This window comes from Sarcophilus harrisii, chromosome 4 (genome assembly GCF_902635505.1).
Source record: "Sarcophilus harrisii chromosome 4, mSarHar1.11, whole genome shotgun sequence".
Classification (NCBI taxonomy): domain Eukaryota; kingdom Metazoa; phylum Chordata; class Mammalia; order Dasyuromorphia; family Dasyuridae; genus Sarcophilus; species Sarcophilus harrisii.
In genome coordinates, this window is record NC_045429.1 from 350502841 (window position 1) to 350519033 (window position 16193).

A 16193-nucleotide genomic window follows, 5' to 3' on the forward strand; every position below is an offset into this window, starting at 1 on the left:
AGCATAGGATAGTGGGAAGGGCCATTTTCCAAGCATATGTCCACAGAGTATTATCCAATCAGTAGTTAGCCTCAAGTGCTCGGCTGTGCTGACCTCAGTGCATCAACTTAAGAGTTTCAACCCTCTACAAAGAAAACCTCAAATGGGGTTACAGAGTCAAATATAGCTGGAAAATGATTGAATAACAACAGGTGAAAAAGCTGAGGCTAGGAGAGATTGTGATTGGCAAGGTCTATCTGACTCTTTATCCAGCAGTTTATCCACTATATCTTGCTGCTTTTTAGTCTGTGTCAACTTTGAGACCTGAGCACGAGAGAAGGAAAAAAGAGGAAAAATGAAGGGAAAGGGGGATGGAAAGAGTGGAAAAAAAGAAAGAGGAGAGAAGAAGGAAGGGGTTGGTAGAAAGTGTGGAAGTAACATTAATTATTCTACTAGAGATCATAGGGCTGCCTGTTCTTGATCTAACCCCAGTGATTTTCAATAGTTGCCATGGAAATGAAGAGCACCTCCAATAAAAAACAAATTGTGGCTCAAGAATATAGTGAAATCTAACTATGCTTTAAGAAAGGATGACTATGAGAAAAAAGAGAAACATGGCGAAGACTTACATGAACTAATGCAAAGTGAAGAAAATAAAACCAGGAAAACAATATAAGCAATAGCAGCAACAAATTTAAATGGAAAGAAAACCCCCTACAAAACTGAAGACTGTAATTGTAATGATCATATTTGGTCGAAAGAAAAGATGAGAGAAAATGCAACAGTTTTTTTTTTCTTCTTCTTTGAGGAGGTTTGGAAAATTGAATATACTCTTGTACTTGTTTGATGTGTTGATTAGTTTTGTAGAACTGCTTTTTCTTATTACTTCTGCTCTTCCCTCTCTCTATCCTTCTTTCCCTATTTCTTAGTTTTTCCTTCATTCCTTATTCCATCCTCTTTTCTTCACTCTCTCTTCCTGCCTTCCTTCCTTTCTTTCCCTCCCTTTCTTCTTTCCTCCCTTCCTTCCTTCCCTTCTTTCCTTTCTTCCTTCCTTCCTTCCCTCCTTCCTTCCTTCTCTCCTTCCTTCCCTCCTTCCTTCTTTCCCTCCTTCCTTCCTTCCTTCCCTCTTTCCTTCCTTCCTTCCCTCCTTCCTTCTTGCCTTCCCTCCTTCCTTCCTTCCTTCTTTCCTTCCTTCCCTCCTTCCTTTCTTTCTTCCTACCTACCTGCCTTCCTTCCTACTTACCTACCTACCTACCTTCTTTCCTTCCTATTTACTTTCTTTTCTCCCTTTTTTTCCTCCTTTCCTTCCTTCCTTTCTTCCTCCTTTCTTTCCTTACTTCTTTTCTTTCTGAGGATGGTCCACAGTTACTGCTTAATAGCCATCTATGACTACCTTCCACACATATTTCCCAATATTGTTTTCTATCAGAATAATAATAAAATACAAAGCCTCTTTTTTAATCTAATTAAAAGTGAACTAAAAAGGAACTTTGGTAGTTCTCTCTGTGCATTAATATGATTATGAAATAATAGCTGTCAGTGGTTATTCATGCACATGTACCCTCTTCTCAAAGCCTTGCTTTAAGTGCCTGCTCCTTCCCACTATGTCCTTTCTTAGAAAGCTTAGAACAATTTTCTACTCACCATCCACTTCTTTCTTTTCATTTCCCCAGAGTGACAGTTAAAAGGTGGATTGTATTCATTTCTATTACTTAGGTTGAGATGAGAGAAAATCTGCCTCCTTTATTCTCCATCATTAAATAGTGAGTGAATAGCCACCTGGTGAGCAATGAAGATTGGGAGATTTGGTTTGGGAGAACAGAAAGAGAACTGCTTGTCTTAGTTCTTTGAGACTGAGGACTTTATTATTTTTCATTTTTGAACCCCAAATACTTAGCATTATACATAATGCATAGGAGCTGTTTGTGATACTGAGTAGGGTTAAATGATTTCAGCTCGGCTATTGTATATCAGGCAGCTAGATGGTACAATGGGTTAGAGTGCCAGGCCTAGAGTCAAGAAGGCTCATTTTTCTAATTCAAATCAAGCCTCAGATATTTACTAGCTGTGTGACCCTGGACAAGTCACTTAACCCTGCTTGCCTCAGTTCCCTCATCTGTAAAATGAACTGGAGAAGGAAATGGCCATCTACTCTAGTATCTTGCCAAGAAAACCTCAAATGGGGTCATAAAAGGTTGGACATGACTGAAAAAATGAACATTCTCTGTACTTGTATATACTAAAGCAAGACAATAACCTTTGAGTTCACAGAATTACCGAACCTCAGAGATCTCTAATCTGACCTGTGGACAGAGGAGGTTCCCTTTAGCAACATCTCTGACAAATAATCATCCAACCTTCTGCTTGAAGAGCTCCAGTTATGGGTAACTTGCCACCTCTTAAGTCAATTTGTTGCCCTTTTGGACAATTCTAATAATTAGAAATATGGCTCTGTGCAACTGCTAGCCAGTTGCTCCAAGTTCTACTCTCTAGAAACAAGAGAAATTACTTCTGGCCTCAGTTTCCTTCTAAAATTATAGATCTAGAGCAATAAATCACCATGAAGTCCATCGAGTTCAATCTCCTTATTTTACAGAAAACTGAGGCTAAAATAGATTAAGTGACTTGCTGAGGTTCACACAGACAGCAAATATCTAAGACAAGATTTAAATTTGGGTCTTCCTGATTCTAAGACTGGGGCTCTGGCCACTGTGCCACTTTGCTGCCTCCTCTATACCTCAATAAACATTTACTAGATACCCACTATGGTGTTGAATATACTAGAAAGAAATGAAACAGTCCCTGGCTTTAAGGAGGTTTTATTCGATTTCATGTACATAGATGAATAAATACAAAGTATGCATATATGTCCCTTGTGTACATACAAGGAACAATTAGTTGACATGGTAAATAGAGCTCCAATTCTACAGAGAGAGGACTTGAGTTAAGATTCATCCTCAAGACACTCACTAGCTGTGTGACTCTAGGCTAGTGACTTAACCCTGTTTGCTTCAGTTTCCTCATCTGTAAAAAGAACTAGAGAAGGAAATGGCAAACCAGTCCCAGAAAACCCCAAATGGCATCACAAAGAAATATGATTGAAATGAGTGAACAACGTAAAATATATGCATACAGTATGTACATATGTATATTTCTCTTTCTATATGTATATATAGATAGATATCTATATCTATATATATCACATAGACAAAAGCAGAGACAGAGAAAAGAAACGGAAAGATAGAGACAGAGACAGGGAGAGAAGAGAGGGAAGTAATACAAAATAATTTCAAGAAGGAGAGAGCATAAACAAATAGGAAAGTATCAGGAAAGATTTTATGTAAAAGATAGCACTTGAGCTATATTGTAGAGTAAACCTGGGATTCTAAGAGGCCAAGGTGAGAAGGTAAGGAAGGATACATTGCAGAAATGAAGGAACTTTAGAAGGGAGGAGCAGGATAGAATGTTCTTTATTTGTAATAACCAGCAGGCAAGTTTAACTAAAGCAGAAAGAGCACAAAGGGGAGGAATATAATATAATCAAGCAAGCAACAAACAGTTCTTTTTTTCCCTTTAATTCAATAGTATTTTATTGTTCCAATTACATTAATAGTTTTCAATATTAATTTTTGTAAGATTTTCAGTTCCAATTTTTTTTCTTTCTTCTTCCCTTACCAACCCCCCAAGACAGCAAGCAAGTTGGATATAGATTATATATGTACAATAATATGTAACATGTTTCCATTTTAGTCATTTTGTGAAAGAAAATTCAGAACAAAAGGGAAAAATCACAAGAAAGAAGCAAATAAAAAGGTAAAAAAAGGAGCAGCTAGGTGGTGCAGTGGATAGAGCACCAGCCCTGAAGTTAAGAAGACCTGAGTTCAAATTTAACCTCAGGCACTTGACACGTCCTAGCTGTGTGATCCTGGGCAAGTCACTTAACTCCAATTGCCTCACCCCCCCCCCCCAAAAAAAAAACAAAAACAATAAGTATGCTTTGATCTGCATTCAGTCACCATAGTTCTGTCTCTGGAGCAGATGGCATTTTCCATCAAGTCTATTGGAATTGTCTTGGATTCCTGTATTGCGGAGAAGAGCCAAGACTATCATAGTTGATCATTACATAATCTTTTGTACTGTGTACCATGTTCTCCTGGTTCTGCTCACTTCATTCAGCACTAGCTCATGTAAGTCTTTCCAGGATTTTCTGAAATAAGCCTGCTCATCAGCAACAAACATTTCTTAAGTTCCAAGCACTATGTTAAATGTTGGAAAAGCAAAAATAGTCCTTACTCTCAAATTGCTTAAGGGGAAGTAACACAATAGCTACATACATTGCCTGCAACTAGGTGGAGCAGTTTATAGAGCACTGGATTTGGAATCAAATCTTCCTGAGTTCAAATCTAGCATCAGACCCCAACTAGCTGTATGATCCTAGGCAAGTCCCTTAATCTTATTTGCCTCAGTTTCCTTATCTTTGCTAAGTATCTTTGCTAAGAAAATGCCAAATGGGGTGACAGAGTCAGACATGACTGAAGAACAACATAGGTATATATATATATATATATATATATATATATATATATATATATATATATTACATATGAAGTACACAAAATTGATACAAATAACAAATAATAAGTATAAACAACAGGTACATACAATAAATAAATATATATAATACACATACATATAAATACATATAAAATGTCTGTGTATATATATTATGTACATCCTGTATGTGTACAAGATATGTACAAATAGGAATAGAAAGATATGTGGGAGTCAGTCTAGTTTTAAATGATAAACTAAGGATTTTTTTTATCCCAATAGCAAGAGGGAGCCATTGATACATAAGCAAAGTAAGGGGTTGTACTAGATGCCCCCCTGAATTTCTATCTAGGATTAGTAGAACTCTGATTTTAAGATGAACTGAACTAGAAAGTACATATATTTTGAAGACAGATTCTCTTTTCAACACTTATTACCAATGAAGCCTATGTGACTTTCAGCAAGTTCCTTAAACCCTAGACCTCAGTTTCCCCTTTTGTAAAATGAAGGGATTAGGCTAGATACTCTGTAAGGGATTTTCAGGTTGAAAATCCATCATCCTAAAATGTAAACATTTATTTCTGAATAGTTTAGAGTGAGCTGCTTATTACATTACAGAGCCACAAGAGGGCTCCCTACTCTCTCTTTTAGCCTTTGTCTAGGTCGTCTATTAAAACTTTTGGTTCCCTTTTTGTCTAACACCTAGGTTTGCACTTGCCAAGGTGCTGATAATGGTGGTAAAGTTTCAGTGCAGAGAAAGATTTGAAATGGTAGATGCCTGTTCGAATTTTTAGTCTAAGGAGATTCTTTTGCTCAAGTAACTCCTTTAGCAAAAGGATTAGAGGAAGACTTTGAAAGGGTGAATTAACTAACTTGCTGATTTCTTATGCAAAGGGAAATCATTTGATTAATAGAAAGAGAAAATACCACCTTTCTAAACCTAGAGAATAGCTCCACATCTGGATTCTATACTTCAGGTACCACTGTAAAGTGAGAAAATCTAGGGCTAATCAATCATTCATTCAAATAACTTGTGTATAGATTACAAAGAGCTTTATAGATTACAGATATTAAAAGGCTTTAAAACTTGGAGGCACATTATTTCTCCTATTTCTTTTATTCCAGTAGACAAGGTAAATATGACCTAGCTATATAAGACAGGTAGTTTGGTTATAAAGTAGTTTTCTTTTTTAAAAATTAAAAATTTTTAATTACCAAAAAGCTATTTTCTTTCCTGTTCTCATTGTGGTGGAAAGAGACAGAAAGAGAAAGAGAGGGAGGGGGGAGGAGGGAAGAGAGGGGGGGGAAGAGAGGAGTTATATTTTAACCCTGAGTCTACCACCTTTCTGTTGGGAAGTAGGTCACATGAATCATTACCCATCCTCTGGAACTGTGTCTGATTATTGAATTGATCAGAATTCTTAACACTTTCCAAATGTTAAATTGATATCCCCCAAATGGCACATCATTACCTCAGCTCCCGTACTTGAAAACACTGGACAAACAAACATATCTGTCCTCTTCTTTCTCCTCTACCTGAATTTTGAATTTGTCACCATCTTGCAACTGTTTCTAGTAGGATGTCTGTAAGATGATCAGTGGGTATTGTTCAGCGGGTTAGTGATCAGGAAGAATTAGAAAAGAATGGAGCCAGTTTTAAAATGCCTAGTTTAAATAGCATTCTCATGGCACTGGAAAGGAGCCCAACCCTCTGTGGGGCCCACAATACACAGTCCCTTTGCTGTCAGGCAAGAGACTACTGTTCTAGAAATTACCAGAGCACTTGTGCTTTGACCCATCAGTTAGTGAAGCCAATGAGCTCAAAGCAAAAGAGCTGGTCAGCTAAGCTGTGCCGATAGTTAATGATGCTATCCTGTGACCAGAGGAGATGAATCCAGTTCAGTTTTATTTTTGTTGTTGTTTTTTTCTTTCTATTTTTTTAAAGAGAAGAATCTAGCAGAGGGAGGGAGGCAAAAAATACCACAAAAGAGGCTGTGGCAGGCTATGGGATGTTACAGGAGTAGACTAGGGCAACCTAGAAACTAGTTTGAGTCATATATGCTAAATTCTTTCCTCTGTTTTTTGTTTTTCCTATGGGTAAGGAGAGCTATCCTGTGGCCTTTTCAAGAAGCTTTATTATGGTCTATTTATTGGTTATTTGAGGATAAACTTGAAGCAAAAACTAAGATCACAGAAAAGGTTATTTAATACTGATAGCCTTAGCTGCTGATAAATGGGGATGCTAATATTTGTAGTGCCTATGTCAGAAGCTTGCTGTCAAGAAAGAGAGGCAGTTAACCTGCTGATTCTGAATTACAAATTCCTGATCATCAATGACTATATTTCCCAGCTAGAAAGTGCCTTTCATTAGGGCACTAATGATTAGAAAAGATTAGAGTTGACTATCACTGGAATGATAAAAAGAATTAATGATAGCAACATTTGAATGATAGCAACAATTGAAACCAACATTTATATATAGTGTTTTTTAATTTTTTTTTTTTTTTTTTTTGGAGAGAAAGGGAGGAAGAAAGGGAGAGAGAAAGAGATGGAGAGAGAGAGACAGAGAGACAGAGAGAGAGACAGAGACACACACAGAGACACACACAGAGAGAGAGGCAGAGACAGAGAGAGAGAGAGAGAGAGAGAGAGAGAGAGAGAGAGAGAAACTGACTATAAGCAATATGCATAGTCAATTAAAATCAATGTCCACTTTGGCCAACACCAAAAAGCTATATCACCCCAGTCCACCACCTTTCTTCTGTTGGGAAGTGGGTCAAAGTACAAAGCACTTTGCAAATGTCAGGAGTCCCAAAAGTCTTAGGGTAGTTGTAAGCTTTTAAAAAAAAATCTCATTTTATGAGATTATTCAGGCCAGTTCCAATGATTTTGTGATGATGAGAGCCATCTACACCCAGAGAGAAGACTGTGGGAACTGAGGGTAGATCACAACATAGCATTTTCATTCTTTTTGTTGTGGTTTGCTTGAAATTTTTTTTTCATTTTTGACCTGATTTTTCTTGTATAGTAAGATAATTATATAAATATATATGCCTAAATTGGATTTAACATATATTTTTTACCCTGTGTAACATATATTGGATTACTTGCATCTAGGAGAAGGAATAGGGGCAAAGAGGGGAAAAATGGAATACAATATTTTTAAAGAGTCAATGTTGAAAAATCATCCTTGCATATGCTTTGAAAATAAAAAACTTCAATAATTTTTTTAAAAGAAAGAAAAAAAATCTCATTTTATCCTTACAATAACCTTGGGAGGTAGTTGATATTATTATCTCCATTTAATAGATGAGAAAATTGAGGCAAACAGAGAAGTTAAGTCATTTGCCCAAAATCAGAGTTGAATTCTAGCCTCCTTGGCTCCAGGTCCAGCACTCTGTTCACTTTATCACATAGCTGCTTCCTTTTAGATTATTGACTGAACATGGAACATAGTGTGAAGTAGCAATTTTGAACATTAGGCCACAGGAGAATGTATAAGCTACTTGGTTGTAGTGGAATTTTGTTATAATGACTATATTGCTTACAAGCATATGTGCTCTCTAAAGTGAAATAAAGGATCTGAATTTACTGAAACAAGAAGAAGGAGATATCATCCACATCCCTTCCCATCTCTTTCCTCCTTATTTTCTTGCTCCTTTCCTGTGATATGCTGTTGATTGGTAGAATAATATAGGAATTTAGGTAGGTTTTCTAGAGGATATGGTTGAACTGTTTAAAGATTTGGGTGGAGGGAGGAGAAAATTACAACTTGATGATAGAATGTTAGTGGTATTAATCCACAGAATAAGGCACAATCTAATTTAACAAATTATTGCTGATTTTTCACTCAGTGCAAAAAATCCGGAATCAGGCATTTTTTATTACTTGGGAAAATAGAAAAAGTATTGTTATAAAGGATGATTCATTGTAACTGGATAAATGAAGTCCCAAGACCCACAAATTTTAGGTATAGAATTGGTTTCTTTGTCTCACCTCTCCAGGAACCTATTCAGCTCTTTAAGCTTTTATTATTCTGACTGCCTCTCCCAAGTAAAAAGCCCTTAGGGTTTCTATAATAATAATATTAATGATAATATCTATCACTTATATAACATTTAAAATTTTCAAAGTGCTTTACATATATGATTTTGTTTTATCCTCACAAGAACTCTACAAAATGTATACTATAATTATCCTCATTTTCTAGATGAGAAGACAGAGGAGAATGAAACAAATTAGTGACTTGACCAGGTTCACACAAGAAAGTATCTGTGGCTGAATTTGAATTCAAATATTACTAATTTCATTTCCAGTGCTTTATTTATTGTATCCCTAGCTGTTGGTTTCTCTTCTTTTCACCTGCTTTATTATTAATTTTTTGTTCAATCATGTCTCACTCACTATGACCCCATTTGGGGTTTTCTTGGCAGAGGAATTCAGTGGTTTGCCATTTCCTTTTCTGGCTTGTTTTACAAAGGACAAAATGAGGCACACAGAGTTTAGGTACTTGTCCAGAGTCACAGAGCTAGTAAGTGTTTGAGGCTAGATTTGAAGTCAGGAAGGTTCATTTTCCTTATTCCAGGCCTGGTACTCTGCTGTGCCACCTAGCTACCACCCTCTTACCTGCACAGTCCAGGTAATTTGTAGCACCAGCAAAGGATATTTGTTCCCTGTATGTATAGACAAACTTAGGTGTTTTATTCATGCCTTTTGTCCTTTTGGGCATTTCTCACTCACCTCTCACAAATGAATCTTACCTTCAGACAAAGAAAAAGAATGAAAAGTAACATGGAAACATACAGAAATCTTTTTTTGTTAATGAATACCAGGCTCTGCCATACTAGTTCCTTATCTCTATGAGCTCTGGGAGGAGATATTTTCAATTTCTTTCAGATTCTTTTCTCTAGGAAGTTCAATGGTATTTCTGTTGCTCAGAGTTCAACTTCCTTTTAGACACACACACAAAACAACTGCATTGTTGAAGTCATAGAGTATATTGTTCTCCTCTGGCTTTGGCCCTTGCTGCTTCCCATATTTTAACTCCCAATTGTCCTAGAACCATCTGTGGGTGCAAAAAGCTTAGTACAAGAATTCCTCTACTTGCTAGGAATTTCTCTGTCATTCTGCTGTTGCCACCTCAAGATCAAACTAGAGCTCCAGCCATAACCCAAGAGTTCCTCATTGCTCTTTTGATACTTCCAACTTCTGCTATCTTTGGGGCTATATAATTCCTTTTCAGGGAACTAAGTACAAATTTCTGTGAATAGCTTCTCTCTTCCTCCTATGCTCTGACCTTTGATTCTCTCTAAATATAGTACAGATGTATGAAGTGGTCTAAAAACAACTAGTCTAAAATCAACTAAAGTTAATTTTACACCAGTCATTGTAAATGTGGAATGTGGTCTATCTTAGCCAACACTCCCTTCTTTGGGTGGTCATCACCAATTCAAACTTATGAGGATAGGCAACTTCTGGTTTGTTTGTATTTGTATACCAACACTCTAGTTTAGCAAGTTGAATTTGCTGTTATTTAGTCCTGTCAGACCCTGAGAGACCCCATTTAGGCTTTTCTTGGCAAAGATACTGGAGTGGTTTGCCATTTCCTTCCCTGGCTCATTTTACAAATGAGGAAACTGAGGCAAACAAAGTTAAGTGACTTGCCCAGGATGTCTAGTAAGTGTCTAAGGATAGATTTGAGCCTGGGAAAATGAGTTTTCCTGACTCTAGGCCCAGCACTCTACCTCATTATGTAGCTGCCTGACCAAGATAAGTTTAGTACAAATTTATAAATGCTTAATCATTCACTTATTTAGCAACAATGTCATCTTATGTAATTGTAAAGGTCTCATTAAAAGTTAACTTATTTAACATTTCTTTTATCAGGGTACTCATACCTCTTTTGAGGGATTCAATAAGACCTTTTTATAAAGCTCTTCTTGGACACATGTTATACCTACAGATCTTTCTTTGGATTAGGAAAAGACTGTATATAGATAGGAACTTACCTCCAATTCTCTCTATCTTGTTCCCTTACCCAGTTTTTTTTTTTTTTTTTTCAGTTTTAATTGGGAAGTTTCATTATTATACAGCTTCCCTTTCTGAGATTTACAATACCTGGGACTATAAGATTCTTGGTGATTGCAGGTATAGTCGAAAGAGCTTGGGTTTTAAAACTAGAAGACATGGATTAGAATTCTGGCTTTGACACTTATTAGGTGTCAGAGAATGCTGGAGAAACTGAGCAAGACAGAGATTAGAGAACAATTTAATAGTTTATTAAATGGAGAGATTTACTGGAACCAAGTAATCCATGTTTAGTTCCAGGGCTGAACAAGACTATCTTCTCAAAGGATCTAACCCTGAATATCAGACAGCAAGACTCTTTTATAGAATAACAAGAAAGTGACTGGAGTAGGTACCTGGATGGGGATAACCTAATGGAAGGAGGCACCTAGGATGGAGGGAGGTAATGGAGAGGATACTGATATTCTAATGATGTCTAAAATGGATAGATCTTTATCCTGTCAAACATTAAGAAGGAATGATTATAGCCTAAAGATATAAAATCTTTATCTCATCAAACATTAAGAGGGAAAGGTTATAACCTGAGGCAGAGTAACTAAATAGGACAATAGGACAGTTTCTCTAAACTGGGTCAGGACATTAAAAGGGAGGAACTGTGGCACAACATCAGATTTATAACTTCTCCCAGCCTCAGTTTCCCCATCTGTAAAATAATAGCTAATAGCTAACATTTATAGAATACTTATTTGTACCTTATAGTAACTATCTTATTTGATATTCACAACAATCCTGGAAGATAGGTGAAGGTAATAATATTTGTCCATAATAACAACGTTATTAGAGCACTTTGTGGGGGTAGGTTAATTTAATTCTTTGTCAAGAAGTTAGAATCCTAGAGTTATTTTCAAGTTTAAGGTCAAATTAATTTATACCCCAAAGTCTAGGCCCTAGAGAACCTCCCTCCAGGTAATGGAGCTGTGATTAAATAGATGGACCTTAAGAAGTTAACCAAGCTCATAATATTACTTGATTGATCATTAAAATATAAAATTGTGATCTCATTCCATTATAATGAAGAAGAGAAGGGATAGATTACTAAGACTTCCTCCCATTTGGGCAGAAAATTCAAACAGGTACTTATTATGCAACTACTGTATCCCCTAGGGATACAAGGAACTGAAAAGTACCTGCCTAGTGGAGTTTACATTCTAATACAGGAGACAATAAGGTACTCATATTAAGTAGATGCAGAAAGTTGTTCATGCTTGTTTTCAAAGAAGACCAAGAATGTCTTGACTTGTATCCAAATGGGATTTAAGTGAGATAGACTTCTACCAGAATTCTCAGACTCACTCATTTTTTTTTTTTTAAGTTCATCATCAAAGTGAAGTTGGAAGGTCAAAATAAGGATGACTGGCCATGGCTGAGGAGGCAGTGGATGATGTTTGTGCCTAGATGTTCAACCAAGCTCTAACCATTGGCCATTCAGACAAATTGTTTTTATCATCTTATTCTCTCTTTCTCTCTCTCTCTCTCTCTCTCTCTCTCTCTCTCTCTCTCTCTCTCTCTCTCTCTCTCACACACACACACACACACACACACACACACATTTTTATAAGACTTTGTGTTCCAAACTTTCCCCCTCCCTCCCTTATTAAGCTATCCCCCCAATGGATAGCTATCCCTTTATTTCCAATTTTTTGCTACCACACAAAAAAAGCTGCTGCAAATATTTTTGTTCATGTGGTCCCTCCACCTCCTTTTTATGATCTCTTTGGAACCTAGTATTCTTAATTTTCTATCTGTCATGCTAGACTAACTGTATAAATTTGTAATGCCTCATTGTTTGTAAAAAGACTATGAACTATTTGAGCTTTGCTGCTTACTATCCATGTGACTTTGAGCAAGTCATTTTACTTCCACTCCAGTTTATCCTTTGTAAATTAAAGCATTTTAACTAGTGTCTAAGGTACTTCAGCTCTAAATCTTCTGATCCTCTAGTTCTGTTGCTGTTTTCTCCTGGGCCTTTAGGATTATCTTCCAAGGATACACCAACAGACCAGCAGGGGCCCTCAGATTTCACTTTGAAAACTGGGGCTCATTCTCTTAGTGTTTTTTTTTTTTTTTTTATTAAACCTTTTACTTAAACAGAAACAGTAGTAACCAATGTTGTTACATAAATGCCAGTATCATAAAGTCTTAAACTAATATGTGTCAGATGCTAATCAGTTACACGCCACTTCACTTTAAAAGTATTCCTGAAACCTTGTAACAAGTGGGGATGATGGCCCTTTACATCTGTCTGGATCAGTGTTCATTTTCAAAAGGCTTTTCTGGTTTAGGATTCTTTCTTGTCAGAAGCCATCATTGTTAAATCAGATTTGGCTATTTGGTTCTTAGGAAGGATCAGGAAATTTTGTTCATTTTTAGACTTTCTCTATCTAAAAAATGTTACCAATTAGGTGATGATCTCTAGATCATCAGATCATGTAAATGAAGGTCGAAGGTGATAGATGACAGAATGGCAAACATTTAATTAAATAAATATGTATGATTAGTGCTGCAGGTGAATTCAGCTGTGTGCTCCCAATTGTCTCGGCAAAAAATAAAATAAAATAAAATAAAATAAAATAAAAAAGATTGCTAGGGCTTTCTCCTTGGTAAATCTGTGGAATCTGAAGCAGCTTGCTATCTTGCTCAGGGCGTCTAAAAAATTTTCCACTTTCTTTCTTTTCACCTAAGAAATTGTTATGTGCCTTCAGGTATATAGGTACATAAAATAGGTAGAGAAATCAAATATTTACTGATAAGTCATAATTCTGCAATCCCCACGTTAAAAGATTCTATATGGAATCTCAAACCAGTCTAAGAAGCTGTGCTCTACCTTACCAGTTCAATGGGACTCATGGATTGCTCCCTTCCAACACAATTCAGCACAGCTGGTGTGCTCAGTCTTAAGTTTTGTAACATTTCTTGATTACAGAGAATTTAAAGAGGCTTGGTAGGAAGGTAGATGAAAAGACAATTAACAATACATCCATCTCCCAGAGCACAAACTTTATTAACAGGACTGTTTTTATGTCATGGAAAGCTGAAGTGCTTAAATTTCTTTGCTTTGCTTCATCTTTCTCTTCAGCCACCCAGTCAGTGTGGAGAAGGTAACTTGGGGAGATTTTCTTTTTCAGCAAAAGTGAACCCATCAGTCACAGAAAGAGATAAGGGCTAAAGTAGAAGGAATTAGGACCTGCAGAATAACTCAGTCTCAGTAAGGGCGGCCCATCCATACCCCCAATCTTTCCAAAGGAGAATGTTTGGAATCTTTTGACACATGTTGCACTTTCTCACAGCCTCCTCTCTCTAAAAGCTCTCCTTCTCCTCACCCTCACCTCCCATAAACTCCAGAAGAGGTAGTAAGGATGTCTGTCTCAGCTAAGCAAAGCTGGGAAACTGTGGCTACAGAAGAGCAGCCTTCTGGAAGATATTTCTTCATAGTACTTTCCTTGAGATCATGGTCTTGAGAATTTTTGCTTTGGACCTGGGCACCAGCTAGGTAATTTTAGGAGTATAGAAGGGACTGAGTAGACTCAAGGTTCATTCTAGCTTGGTTCTACCTCCCTGGAGGGCATGAGTACCCAAAGCTTAACTATAAAACTATATAAAAAGTCCAGCATTTCTACTAGGTACATATCATGTACCCCTTTCTCCCCCTATTTCCCACCCCATGCCCGTGCAAGTTGCAGCTCTCCGGTGATTGAATGAACTAGCACAGGCTGCAAGTGTAGGGACTGCGGGGATCTATATTTCCTCTTCTCCAAACTCCTGTCTCTCTAAGTAAAACTCACACGCCGGCCACGAAGGCCGGGGTCGGTCTGTCTATCTATCAATCTATATCTATACATATTCCCAAACCTAAATAAACAATATGACGCTGAAGGCACACCCCATCCTGATCACCTTTTTCCTCTGACACCACCAGCATCCTCTCCCCGGCCTGGATTCAAAGAGACTAAACCTCCCGGGCCACGCAGGACTCAGCTGGGACCCAGGGCCCAGGCTGTGTGGTCCTTAACTCAGTCCACTCCCCGCAACCCAACTGGCACGAGCTGTGGGGGCAGGGAAGAAGGGGCGGAGCTCCATCAACAGCTGATTGGCTTCGCGTGGAAGGGCTGCGGCCAACCCCAGCCAACCGGCTGCGTGTTGCTATGTGCCGAGCAGAGGGGATAGGCGCGGGGGCGCGTCCGTCACCTGGCAGCCCCCGGCCCGGTCCGGGAGGGATGCGGAGCGCTGGCGGCGGCGGCGGCAGTGGAGGCGACTGTGGCTTTAAGAAGGAAGCGCGAGCGGAGCCCGGGATCCAAGCCGGGCCGCCTCCTCCTCCTTCTACCCCGCAGCACAGCTGAGCTGAGCCGAGCCGGGCTGCGCCGAGCCGGGCAGAGCAGAACTAAGCCGAGCTGAGCTCTGGCCGGAGTCAGATCTCCTGGCCAAAGAGGGGTGAGTGCTGGGACTGGGGCTCCCAGAGGGAGGCCCGGGCTTCGGGGGCGGCGGCGGGAGCTGGAGCAGGCGGGGAACGGGGTGGACGCGGCTTGGGACCTGGGCTGGGGTGCGGGGGCAGGCGTGGGTGTGGGCGTAGGGCGCTCTCCAGCCTCCGCCACCTCCAGTGCTCCCCATCCCCGCACTTCTCCAGCTCGGTGCGTCGGCCACGGGGGTCCGTGCCTCAGCTTGTGCGGGCTTCAGCCCTGCGGGGTTCCCGAGCGGAGCTCAGGCGCGGAGCTTTGAGACTTGGGGGGAGCCGGTCGCCCTGAGCGCCACGTGACTGGTTTGTTTACAAACACTGCCCGCGGGCCCCGAGAGCAGACGCTGCCGGCGCTGGCTCTGAGGGGACCGGGTCCGGGACTGCCCCGGCCGAGTCTTCGGATACAGCCAATGGCTTTCGTCCCCCGGTCCGCTTCCTGCAGCGCCTACTTAACTGCTGGGCAAGATCCCCCGAGCGCTACTTTGGGGTCAGCAGCCTAGAAGTGACCCAGGGAGGTTGGACCCAGAGAGCGAAGTTGAACTTGCCAGAGACCCGACTAATTGGCAAACTCTTTTTTGAAGAAAACGACCCGGACCCAGCTTCGGTCCTTTTTGGAGTCCCGTTTTTAGGTCTGGTTTGCTGAGCTGAGATCATCCTCCGGTCCCAGTGACCAGGTTCGCGAGTATCTGTGGGAGAAGGAGTGGGTGGGGAAGGTCTAGGCCCCCTGCTGAGCGGTTTCTTTACTTCTGGCGACTCCTGCCCTGGGCAGCTTCTGGGTCATCACAGTGGCCACACGCTCCTAGGGGGCGCTGGCTTGTGGTGCTGCCTTTTCCCGTGGCTAGAAGAAGAGCTTCCAGCATGCAGGGACTCGGTCCACCTTTTGCTCTGAACCTCTCTTGGAACAGGGTTCACCAGCCTACTCCTTACTGAGCTACTGTTAACTCCCAGCTACAAAGATGGATGGGGAAGAGAAAGGGGGATGCTTTTTCCCCCTTCCTCATTCCCTTGCCGTAATACAACTGGAGGCCCTCTGCTTCTCCCCTCCTGGCAAGGATAACACCCCAAACTACCCAGGGAACCTTCAAAGGTAAAGTTGGAGTGGACAGGTCTTTGGCTTTCTGTGGCT

The 16193-nt window shown here is 39.8% G+C and overlaps 1 protein-coding gene across 2 annotated transcripts in view; it reads left to right on the forward strand.

Annotated features, from left to right (window-relative positions):
• Positions 1 to 15150: 15150 nt before the first annotated feature.
• Positions 15151 to 16193, forward strand: part of YPEL2 (yippee like 2) — a 69469-nt gene continuing 68426 nt past the window's right edge. Inside the window, exon 1 of one of the 2 annotated variants that reach the window (XM_031966505.1) lies at positions 15151 to 15741. Coding sequence is in view for 1 of the 2 variants with exons in the window: in XM_003767919.4 (XP_003767967.2) it covers positions 16024 to 16154 (131 nt within the window). In the remaining variant the exon portion in view is untranslated. The other variant, XM_003767919.4, reaches the window with a different exon arrangement.